The sequence below is a fragment of the Mustelus asterias genome, chromosome 11 (assembly GCF_964213995.1).
Source record: "Mustelus asterias chromosome 11, sMusAst1.hap1.1, whole genome shotgun sequence".
Taxonomy (NCBI): domain Eukaryota; kingdom Metazoa; phylum Chordata; class Chondrichthyes; order Carcharhiniformes; family Triakidae; genus Mustelus; species Mustelus asterias.
The window spans coordinates 1718893-1731190 of NC_135811.1; the positions used below are offsets into that span (position 1 = coordinate 1718893).

Genomic DNA, 12298 nt, shown 5'->3' on the forward strand with positions numbered 1-12298 from the left:
GTGCCCACAATCGTGACCCCACACTCACCGTGCCCACAATCGTGATCCCACACTCACCCTGCCCACAATCGTGACCCCACACTCACCCTGCCCACAATCGTGATCCCACACTCACCCTGCCCATAATCGTGACCCCACACTCACCCTGCCCATAATCGTGACCCCACACTCACCGTGCCCACAATCGTGACCCCACACTCACCGTGCCCACAATCGTGATCCCACACTCACCGTGCCCACAATCGTGACACAACACTCACCGTGCCCACAATCGTGATCCCACACTCACCGTGCCCACAATCGTGATCCCACACTCACCGTGCCCACAATCGTGACCCCACACTCACCGTGCCCACAATCGTGACCCCACACTCACCCTGCCCACAATCGTGACCCCACACTCACACTCACCCTGCCCACAATCGTGATCCCACACTCACCCTGCCCACAATCGTGACCCCACACTCACACTCACCCTGCCCACAATCGTGACCCCACACTCACCGTGCCCACAATCGTGACCCCACACTCACCGTGCCCACAATCGTGACCCCACACTCACCCTGCCCACAATCGTGACCCCACACTCACCCTGCCCACAATCGTGACCCCACACTCACCCTGCCCACAATCGTGATCCCACACTCACCCTGCCCACAATCGTGATCCCACACTCACCCTGCCCACAATCGTGACCCCACACTCACCCTGCCCACAATCGTGACCCCACACTCACCCTGCCCATAATCGTGACCCCACACTCACCGTGCCCACAATCGTGATCCCACACTCACCGTGCCCACAATCGTGACCCCACACTCACCGTGCCCACAATCGTGACCCCACACTCACCGTGCCCACAATCGTGACCCCACACTCACCCTGCCCACAATCGTGATCCCACACTCACCCTGCCCACAATCGTGATCCCACACTCACCCTGCCCACAATCGTGATCCCACACTCACCCTGCCCACAATCGTGACCCCACACTCACCCTGCCCACAATCGTGATCCCACACTCACCCTGCCCACAATCGTGAACCCACACTCGCACTCACCCAGCCCACAATCGTGACCCCACACTCACCCTGCCCACAATCGTGATCCCACACTCACCGTGCCCACAATCGTGACCCCACACTCACCGTGCCCACAATCGTGATCCCACACTCACCCTGCCCACAATCGTGACCCCACACTCACCCTGCCCACAATCGTGACCCCACACTCACCGTGCCCACCACCGTGATCCCACACTCACCGTGCACACAATCGTGACCCCACACTCACCCTGCCCACAATCGTGATCCCACACTCACCCTGCCCACAATCGTGATCCCACACTCACCGTGCCCACAATCGTGACCCCACACTCACCGTGCCCACAATCGTGATCCCACACTCACCCTGCCCACAATCGTGATCCCACACTCACCCTGCCCACAATCGTGATCCCACACTCACCGTGCCCACAATCGTGACCCCCACAGTCACCCTGCCCACAATCGTGATCCCACACTCACCGTGCCCACAATCGTGATCCCACACTCACCGTGCCCACAATCGTGACCCCACACTCACCCTGCCCACAATCGTGATCCCACACTCACCCTGCCCACAATCGTGAACCCACACTCGCACTCACCCAGCCCACAATCGTGACCCCACACTCACCCTGCCCACAATCGTGATCCCACACTCACCGTGCCCACAATCGTGACCCCACACTCACCGTGCCCACAATCGTGATCCCACACTCACCCTGCCCACAATCGTGACCCCACACTCACCCTGCCCACAATCGTGACCCCACACTTACCGTGCCCACAATCGTGATCCCACACTCACCGTGCACACAATCGTGACCCCACACTCACCCTGCCCACAATCGTGATCCCACACTCACCCTGCCCACAATCGTGATCCCACACTCACCGTGCCCACAATCGTGACCCCACACTCACCGTGCCCACAATCGTGATCCCACACTCACCCTGCCCACAATCGTGATCCCACACTCACCCTGCCCACAATCGTGATCCCACACTCACCGTGCCCACAATCGTGACCCCCACAGTCACCCTGCCCACAATCGTGATCCCACACTCACCGTGCCCACAATCGTGATCCCACACTCACCGTGCCCACAATCGTGATCCCACACTCACCGTGCCCACAATCGTGACCCCACACTCACCCTGCCCACAATCGTGACCCCACACTCACCGTGCCCACAATCGTGATCCCACACTCACCGTGCCCACAATCGTGATCCCACACTCACCGTGCCCACAATCGTGACCCCCACACTCACCCTGCCCACAATCGTGATCCCACACTCACCCTGCCCACAATCGTGACCCCACACTCACCCTGCCCACAATCGTAATCCCACACTCACCCTGCCCACGATCGTGACCCCACTCACCGTGCCCACAATCGTGACCCCCTCGCTCACCGTCCCACACAACTGTGATCCCACTCACCCTTCCACTCGGTTGTGACCCTACGTTTGCACACTCACCCTGCCCACAATCGTGACCCCACACTCACCCTGCCCACAATCGTGACCCCACACTCACCCTGCCCACAATCGTGACCCCACACTCACCCTGCCCACAATCGTGACCCCACACTCACCGTGCCCACAATCGTGACCCCACACTCACCCTGCCCACAATCGTGACCCCACATTCACCGTGCCCACAATCGTGACCCCACATTCACCGTGCCCACAATCGTGACCCCACATTCACCGTGCCCACAATCGTGACCCCACACTCACCGTGCCCACAATCGTGATCCCACACTCACCCTGCCCACAATCGTGACCCCACACTCACACTGCCCACAATCGTGACCCCACTCACCCTGCCCACAATCGTGACCCCACACTCACCCTGCCCACAATCGTGACCCCACACTCACCCTGCCCACAATCGTGACCCCACACTCACCCTGCCCACAATCGTGACCCCACATTCACCGTGCCCACAATCGTGACCCCACATTCACCGTGCCCACAATCGTGACCCCACACTCACCATGCCCACAATCGTGATCCCACACTCACCCTGCCCACAATCGTGACCCCACTCACCCTGCCCACAATCGTGATCCCACACTCACCCTGCCCACAATCGTGACCCCACTCACCCTGCCCACAATCGTGATCCCACACTCACCGTGCCCACAATCGTGACCCCACACTCACCCTGCCCACAATCGTGACCCCACACTCACCCTGCCCACAATCGTGACCCCACACTCACCGTGCCCACAATCGTGACCCCACACTCACCCTGCCCACAATCGTGACCCCACACTCACCGTGCCCACAATCGTGACCCCACACTCACCCTGCCCACAATCGTGACCCCACACTCACCGTGCCCACAATCGTGATCCCACACTCACCCTGCCCACAATCGTGATCCCACACTCACCCTGCCCACAATTGTGATCCCACACTCACCGTGCCCACAATCGTGACCCCCACAGTCACCCTGCCCACAATCGTGATCCCACACTCACCGTGCCCACAATCGTGATCCCACACTCACCGTGCCCACAATCGTGACCCCACACTCACCCTGCCCACAATCGTGATCCCACACTCACCCAGCCCACAATCGTGATCCCACACTCACCCAGCCCACAATCGTGATCCCACACTCACCGTGCACACAATCGTGAGCCCACACTCACCGTGCCCACAATCGTGACCCCACACTCACCCTGCCCACAATCGTGACCCCACACTCACCGTGCCCACAATCGTGATCCCACACTCACCGTGCCCACAATCGTGATCCCACACTCACCGTGCCCACAATCGTGACCCCCACACTCACCCTGCCCACAATCGTGATCCCACACTCACCCTGCCCACAATCGTGACCCCACACTCTCCCTGCCCACAATCGTAATCCCACACTCACCCTGCCCACGATCGTGACCCCACTCACCGTGCCCACAATCGTGACCCCCTCGCTCACCGTCCCACACAACTGTGATCCCACTCACCCTTCCACTCGGTTGTGACCCTACGTTTGCACACTCACCCTGCCCACAATCGTGACCCCACACTCACCCTGCCCACAATCGTGACCCCACACTCACCCTGCCCACAATCGTGACCCCACACTCACCCTGCCCACAATCGTGACCCCACACTCACCGTGCCCACAATCGTGACCCCACACTCACCCTGCCCACAATCGTGACCCCACATTCACCGTGCCCACAATCGTGACCCCACATTCACCGTGCCCACAATCGTGACCCCACATTCACCGTGCCCACAATCGTGACCCCACACTCACCGTGCCCACAATCGTGATCCCACACTCACCCTGCCCACAATCGTGACCCCACACTCACACTGCCCACAATCGTGACCCCACACTCACCCTGCCCACAATCGTGACCCCACACTCACCCTGCCCACAATCGTGACCCCACACTCACCCTGCCCACAATCGTGACCCCACACTCACCCTGCCCACAATCGTGACCCCACATTCACCGTGCCCACAATCGTGACCCCACATTCACCGTGCCCACAATCGTGACCCCACACTCACCATGCCCACAATCGTGATCCCACACTCACCCTGCCCACAATCGTGACCCCACTCACCCTGCCCACAATCGTGATCCCACACTCACCCTGCCCACAATCGTGACCCCACTCACCCTGCCCACAATCGTGATCCCACACTCACCGTGCCCACAATCGTGACCCCACACTCACCCTGCCCACAATCGTGACCCCACACTCACCCTGCCCACAATCGTGACCCCACACTCACCGTGCCCACAATCGTGACCCCACACTCACCGTGCCCACAATCGTGACCCCACACTCACCGTGCCCACAATCGTGACCCCACACTCACCCTGCCCACAATCGTGACCCCACACTCACCCTGCCCACAATCGTGACCCCACACTCACCGTGCCCACAATCGTGACCCCACACTCACCCTGCCCACAATCGTGACCCCACACTCACCGTGCCCACAATCGTGATCCCACACTCACCGTGCCCACAATCGTGATCCCACACTCACCGTGCCCACAATCGTGACCCCACACTCACCCTGCCCACAATCGTGACCCCACACTCACACTCATCGTGCCCACAATCGTGACCCCACACTCACCCTGCCCACAATCGTGACCCCACACTCACCCTGCCCACAATCGTGACCCCACACTCACCCTGCCCACAATCGTGACCCCACACTCACCCTGCCCACAATCGTGACCCCACACTCACCCTGCCCACAATCGTGACCCCACACTCACCCTGCCCACAATCGTGACCCCACACTCACCCTGCCCACAATCGTGACCCCACACTCACCGTGCCCACAATCGTGACCCCACACTCACCGTGCCCACAATCGTGACCCCACACTCACCCTGCCCACAATCGTGATCCCACACTCACCGTGCCCACAATCGTGATCCCACACTCACCGTGCCCACAATCGTGATCCCACACTCACCCTGCCCACAATCGTGACCCCACACTCACTGTGCCCACAATCGTGATCCCACACTCACCGTGCCCACAATCGTGATCCCACACTCACCGTGCCCACAATCGTGACCCCACACTCACCGTGCCCACAATCGTGACCCCACACTCACCCTGCCCACAATCGTGACCCCACACTCACCCTGCCCACAATCGTGATCCCACACTCACCCTGCCCACAATCGTGATCCCACACTCACCCTGCCCACAATCGTGACCCCACACTCACACTCATCGTGCCCACAATCGTGACCCCACACTCACCCTGCCCACAATCGTGACCCCACACTCACCCTGCCCACAATCGTGACCCCACACTCACCCTGCCCACAATCGTGACCCCACACTCACCCTGCCCACAATCGTGACCCCACACTCACCCTGCCCACAATCGTGACCCCACACTCACCCTGCCCACAATCGTGACCCCACACTCACCCTGCCCACAATCGTGACCCCACACTCACCCTGCCCACAATCGTGATCCCACTCACCGTGCCACACGGTCATGACCCCCTGAGATGAAGTAGTAACCGTAGGGAGAAAACTGCGTATCCCACACTGGGTAGTTGTGTCCTTTGTAGCCCACGAGACAGGTGAATGTTTGCAGACTCCAGAGTCTGACTGTGCCATCCTCTGAGCTGGACAGCAGGTAATTCCTGAGCAGGACAGAGTACAGAAACATTAATCACAGACAGATTTCCAAGCTGCAAAGTCAACTCTGTCTCAGTCACAACCTCTCTTTGGTCTAGGTGCTGCTGGTGCACAACGCTCAGTGTTGCTCCTCTCTTTGGAATACTGTGTACAGTTCTGGTCACCCTATTATAGAAAGGATACGATTAAACTAGAAAGAGTGCAGAAAAGATTTACTAGGATGCTACTGGGACTTGATGGTTTGAGTTATAAGGAGAGGCTGGATAGACTGGGACTTTTTTCTCTGGGGCGTAGAAGGCTGAGGGGTGACCTTATAGAGGTTTATAAAATAATGAGGGGCATAGACAAGGTAGATAGTCGATATCTTTTCCCAAAGGTAGGGGAGTCTAAAACTAGAGGGCATAGGTTTAAGGTGAGAGGGGAGAGATACAAAAGTGTCCAGAGGGACAATTTTTAACACAGAGGGTGGTGAGTGTCTGGAACAAGCTGCCAGAGGTAGGAGTAGAGGCAGGTACAATTTTGTCTTTTAAAAATTGTTTAGACAGTTACATGGGTACAATGGGTGTAGAGGGATATGGGCCAAATGCGGGCAATTGGGATTAGCTTAGGGGTTTAAAAAAGGGCGGCATGGACAACTTGGGCCGAAGGGCCTGTTTCCATGCTGTAAACCTTTCTGACTCTATGACTTCATTGCAGTGTTAATGTAAGCCTACTTGTGACAAATAAATAAATTTAACAGCTCTGGATTCCCGAGTGGAGTGTGGCAACTTCGGATCATACTGCCCGGGCTGCGTGCCCATTTCCCTGTATGGTGGTGTGAAAGATCCCAAGGCAGGATTCTGAAAGAGTTCTTCCCTGCTGCACAGACAATATTTATCCCCCAACCAGCACTAAATAAAGATTATGCTTTGTGATGTCCTGAGGTCACGAAAGGTGCCACAGAAATGCAAGTTCTTCCTTTCTGAGCGGTGCTTGGGTCCGTTCATTTTGTTCTAAAAAAAAAAGACGTCTACTGCTTCCCAAGTAGCTGCTGCTTACCTGTCAGGGCTGAAGCTTGTCCCATACACCGGGCCACCGTGTCCCAGTAACATTTTAAACTCACACGCTGTCTTCTCATCCATTATCCGCTCCAACACATCTTCCGATTCCTTGTCGATTAAACTGAGATCTAAAGGAGAAAGACCGTGCGGTTAGCGAGACTGCTGCCTCAAATCATGCTGCAAATCACAGGCAGCACAGTAGCACAGTGGTTAGCACTGCTGCTTCACAGCTCCAGGGACCTGGGTTCGATTCCCGGCTTGGGTCACTGTCTGTGTGGAGTTTGCACATTCTCCTCGTGTCTGCGTGGGTTTCCTCCGGTTTCCTCCCACAGTCCAAAGATGTGCGGGTTAGGTTGATTGGCCATGCTAAAACTTGCCCTTAGTGTCCTGAGATGCGTAGGTTAGAGGGATTAGTTGGGTAAATATGTAGGGATATGGAGGTAGGGCCTGGGTGGGATTGTGGTAGGTGCAGACTCGATGGGCTGAATGGCCTCTTTCTGCACTGTAGCGTTTCTACGATTTCTATGACTGAGAGCCAACACATCTCCCGTAACTCAGCCACTCTCAGACAAGACCAGAAACTTTATTATGATGATCTAGATGTATAAAAATCAAATCGCAGCATGTCCTGAGAGATGGAAATCTCCTTGGCTGCCCTGAGCTGCAGCAGACTGGTCTTTCCTGTAGGAGAGATATACACGGCTATATGATGTATTCACAGGTACAGACAACCGGCACACAGTCTGTATGAAGCAAAGCGAGTTCGTACTGAGCTGCTCACTCAGCTATGCCCAAGATTCACATTCCCAAAAATGCCTGGGGCTCCCAGGCCCAGTGCAGGCTGACAGGAGACAGGATAGTGCCGGTGATTCCAAACACGGAGCTCCTGATCTCTGTGCTACACTGAGGCTTATAGCGTACAAACATATGAATGAGGAGGAGTAGGCCCCTCCAGCCCTGCTCCCACATTCAATAAGATCATGGCTGATCCGATTGTAATCTCAACCCCATATATTCCTGCCGACCCCCGATAGCCTTTCACCCCCTCGTTAATCAAGTATCTATCTCGCTGTGCCATAAAAATATTCAAAGACTTTGCTGCCACTGCTTTTGAAGAAGAGAGTCCAGAGACTCAGCACCCTCGGAGAAATGGTTCTCCTCATATAGGAGATAAAGAAGATAAAGAAACAGATGTCATTGTACACATTGGTGCAAATGACGTAGATAGGAAGAGCAGAGGGATCCTACAAGAGCAATTCAGGGAGTTGGGAAATAGACTAAAAAGTAGGGCCTCCAGGGTGGCCATCTCTGGGCTGCTCCCAATGCCTCGTGCCAGTGAGGCTAAGAATAGGGAGTTAGTACAATTGAATGCTTGGCTAAAGGACTGGTCCAGGAGGGAGGGCTTCATTTTCATAGATCAATGGGAAGTTTTCAGGAGAGGATGGCACCTGTACAAGAAGGACGGGTCACAACTAAGTTGGAAGGGCACGAATATCCTGGCTGGGAGTTTTGCTAGTGCAGTTCGGGGGGGTTTAAACTAGTATGGCAGGGGGGTGGGGATCAAAATATTAGGTCCACAAGTGTAGAGGCTGGGGACGAGCTTGGGGCTGGGACAAGGCTGGCAAAGAAGAAGAGCACTCTGGGGGAGGATGACCTCACTGGGCCTGGAGGTCTGGAGTGCTTATACTTCAATGCAAGGAGCGTAGCAGGTAAGACAGACGAACTTAGGGCCTTAATGCTCACGAGGAATTTGGATGTGGTTGCGGTGACGGAGACTTGGTTGAAAGATGGACAGGACTGGCAGCTGAATATTCCGGGGTACAAGTGTTTTAGGCGAGACAGAGGAGGGGCCAAAAGAGGTGGGGGAGTAGCAGTATTAGTTGGAGAGCACATTACAGCGGTGCAGAGGGAGGACAATTCAGAGGGGTCATGTAACGAGTCACTCTGGGTGGAGCTTAGAAACAGGAAGGGCGCAGTCACTATGTTGGGGGTGTACTACAGGCCCCCCAACAGCCCAAGGGAAGTGGAAGAACGGATATGTCAGGAGATACTGGATAGGTGCAGGAAAAATAGGGTTGTTGTCGTGGGAGACTTCAATTTCCCTGGTATAGACTGGAAATCGCTGAGAGCTGGGACTCTGAATGGGGAGGAATTTGTAAAATGTGTACAGGAGGGTTCTTTGGAACAATATGTAGATAGCCCGACTAGAGAGGGGGCTATATTGGACCTAGTACTGGGGAATGAGCCCGGTCAGGTCTTCAAAGTTTCGGTAGGGGAACATGTGGCAAATAGTGACCACAATTCTGTTAGCTTTAGGATAGTGATGGAAAAGGATGAGTGGTGTCCCAAGGGTAAGATGTTGGATTGGGGGAAGGCTAACTTTAGTGGGATTAGGCAGAAATTGGCAGTTCTTGATTGGGAGAGGCTGTTTGAGGGTAAATCCACATCTGGCATGTGGGAATCTTTTAAGGAACAGTTGTTAGGGCTACAGGACAGGCATGTGCCTGTAAAAAAGGATAGGAAGGGTAGGATTCGAGAACCGTGGATAACCAGGGAAATCGAGGGACTGGTCAAAAAGAAAAGAGAGGCGTATGTTAGGTCCAGGCAGCTAAAAACGGAGGGAGCTCTGGAGGAATACAAAGAAAGTAAGAAAGAACTCAAACGGGGAATTATAAGGGCAAAAAGGGGTCACGAAATGTCCTTGGCAGACAGGATTAAGGAGAATCCCAAGGCATTTTATTCATACGTTAGGAACAAAAGGGTTGTCAGGGAAAAAATCGGACCTCTCAGGGACAAAAGTGGGGAATTATGCTTGGAGCCCAAAGAAGTAGGGGAGATCCTAAATGAATACTTTGCGTCGGTATTCACAAAGGAGAGGGATGTGTTGACTGGGAGTGTCTCGGAGGGGAGTGTTGAACCGTTGGAGAAAATCTCCATTACAAGGGAGGAAGTGTTAGGTTTGTTAGAGAATATAAAGACTGACAAATCCCCAGGGCCTGATGGAATCTATCCAAGGCTGCTCAGGGAGACAAGAGATGAAATCGCTGGGCCTCTGACGCAAATCTTTGTCTCGTCACTGGACACAGGTGAGGTCCCAGAGGATTGGAGGATAGCTAATGTGGTCCCGTTATTTAAGACGGGTAGGAAGGATAACCCGGGAAATTATAGGCCGGTGAGCTTGACGTCCGTGGTGGGGAAGTTGTTGGAGAGGATTCTTAGAGATAGGATGTATGCGCATTTAGAAAGGAATAAACTCATTAACGATAGTCAGCATGGTTTTGTGAGAGGGAGGTCTTGCCTCACTAACCTGGTGGAGATTTTTGAAGAAGTGACCAGAATGGTTGACGTGGGAAGGGCCGTGGATGTCGTCTATATGGACTTTAGTAAAGCGTTTGACAAAGTCCCTCATGGTAGGCTGGTGAAAAAGGTAGGATCTCATGGGATAAAGGGGGAGGTGGCTAGATGGGTGGAGAACTGGCTTGGTCACAGAAGACAGAGGGTGGTAGTGGAAGGGTCTTTTTCCAGCTGGATGCCTGTGACTAGTGGTGTTCCGCAGGGCTCTGTATTGGGACCTCTGCTGTTTGTGATTTATATAAACGATCTGGAAGAAGCTGTAACTGGGGTGATCAGTAAGTTTGTGGACGACACAAAATTGGCAGGACTTGCAGATAGTGAGGAACATTGTCAGAGGCTACAGAAGGATATAGATAGGCTGGAAATTTGGGCAAAGAAATGGCAGATGGAGTTCAATCCTGATAAATGCGAAGTGATGCATTTTGGTAGAAATAATGTCGGGAGGAGTTATACGATAAATGGCAGAACCATAAAGGGTGTAGATACGCAGAGGGACCTGGGTGTGCAAGTCCACAGATCCTTGAAGGTGACATCACAGGTGGAGAAGGTGGTGAAGAAGGCATATGGCATGCTTGCCTTTATAGCACGGGGCATAGAGTATAAAAGTTGGGGTCTGATGTTGCAGATGTATAGAACGTTGGTTCGGCCGCATTTGGAATACTGCGTCCAGTTCTGGTCGCCACACTACCAGAAGGACGTGGAGGCTTTGGAGAGAGTACAGAGGAGGTTTACCAGGATGTTGCCTGGTATGGAGGGGCTTAGTTACGAGGAGAGATTGGGTAAACTGGGGTTGTTCTCCCTGGAAAGACGAAGGATGAGGGGAGACTTAATAGAGGTGTATAAAATTATGAAAGGCATAGATAGGGTGAACGGTGGGAAGCTTTTCCCCAGGTCGGTGGTGACGTTCACGAGGGGTCATAGGTTCAAGGTGAAGGGGGGGAGGTTTAACACAGATATCAGAAGGACATATTTTACACAGAGGGTGGTGGGGGCCTGGAATGCGCTGCCAGGCAAGGTGGTGGAGGCGGACACACTGGGAACATTTAAGACTTATCTAGATAGCCATATGAACGGAGTGGGAATGGAGGGATACAAAAGAATGGTCTAGTTTGGACCAGGGAGCGGCACGGGCTTGGAGGGCTGAAGGGCCTGTTCCTGTGCTGTATTGTTCTTTGTTCTCATCTCTGCCTTAAATAAGTAACCCTTATTTTTAAACAGTGACCCGTAGTTCTAGATTCAAGAAGAAACTTCTCCACATCCACCCTGTCAATAAAACCTTTAAGATCCTGGGGAGTAATCAAATCCTTTCTTCCTCTTCGAAACTCCAGTGAGCACAAATCTAACCTCTCCAACTTTTCCTCTTGGACAAGCTGTCCATTCCTGGAATTAGTCCAGTAAACCTTCTCTGAACTACTTACACACTTACATCTTTCCTTTAACAAGGAGACCAAGACTGTACACAACAGTCTGCGTGTGCTCTCACCAATGCTCCGTACAACTGAAGAATAACCTCCCTCCTTTTGTAATAAATTCCCCTCACAATCAACGATAGCTTTCTGTTAGCTTTCCTAATTCATAGAATCCCTACAGTGCAGAAAGAAGCCATTCGGCCCATCGAGTCTGCACCGATCACAATCCCACCCAGCCCCTATCCCCATAACCCCACTTATTTACCCTGCTAACCCGCTGACACGAAGGG

The 12298-nt window shown here is 54.0% G+C and overlaps 1 protein-coding gene across 1 annotated transcript in view; it reads right to left on the reverse strand.

Annotated features, from left to right (window-relative positions):
- taf5 (TAF5 RNA polymerase II, TATA box binding protein (TBP)-associated factor) overlaps positions 1-12298 on the reverse strand; it is a 35248-nt gene that overhangs the window by 4881 nt on the left and 18069 nt on the right. Inside the window, exons 6-7 of the mRNA XM_078222990.1 lie at positions 7244-7373; positions 6046-6210 (exon numbers count right to left, since the gene is read on the reverse strand). Of these exons, the coding sequence (XP_078079116.1) occupies positions 6046-6210; positions 7244-7373 (295 nt within the window). The remainder of the gene's footprint in view (positions 1-6045; positions 6211-7243; positions 7374-12298) is intronic.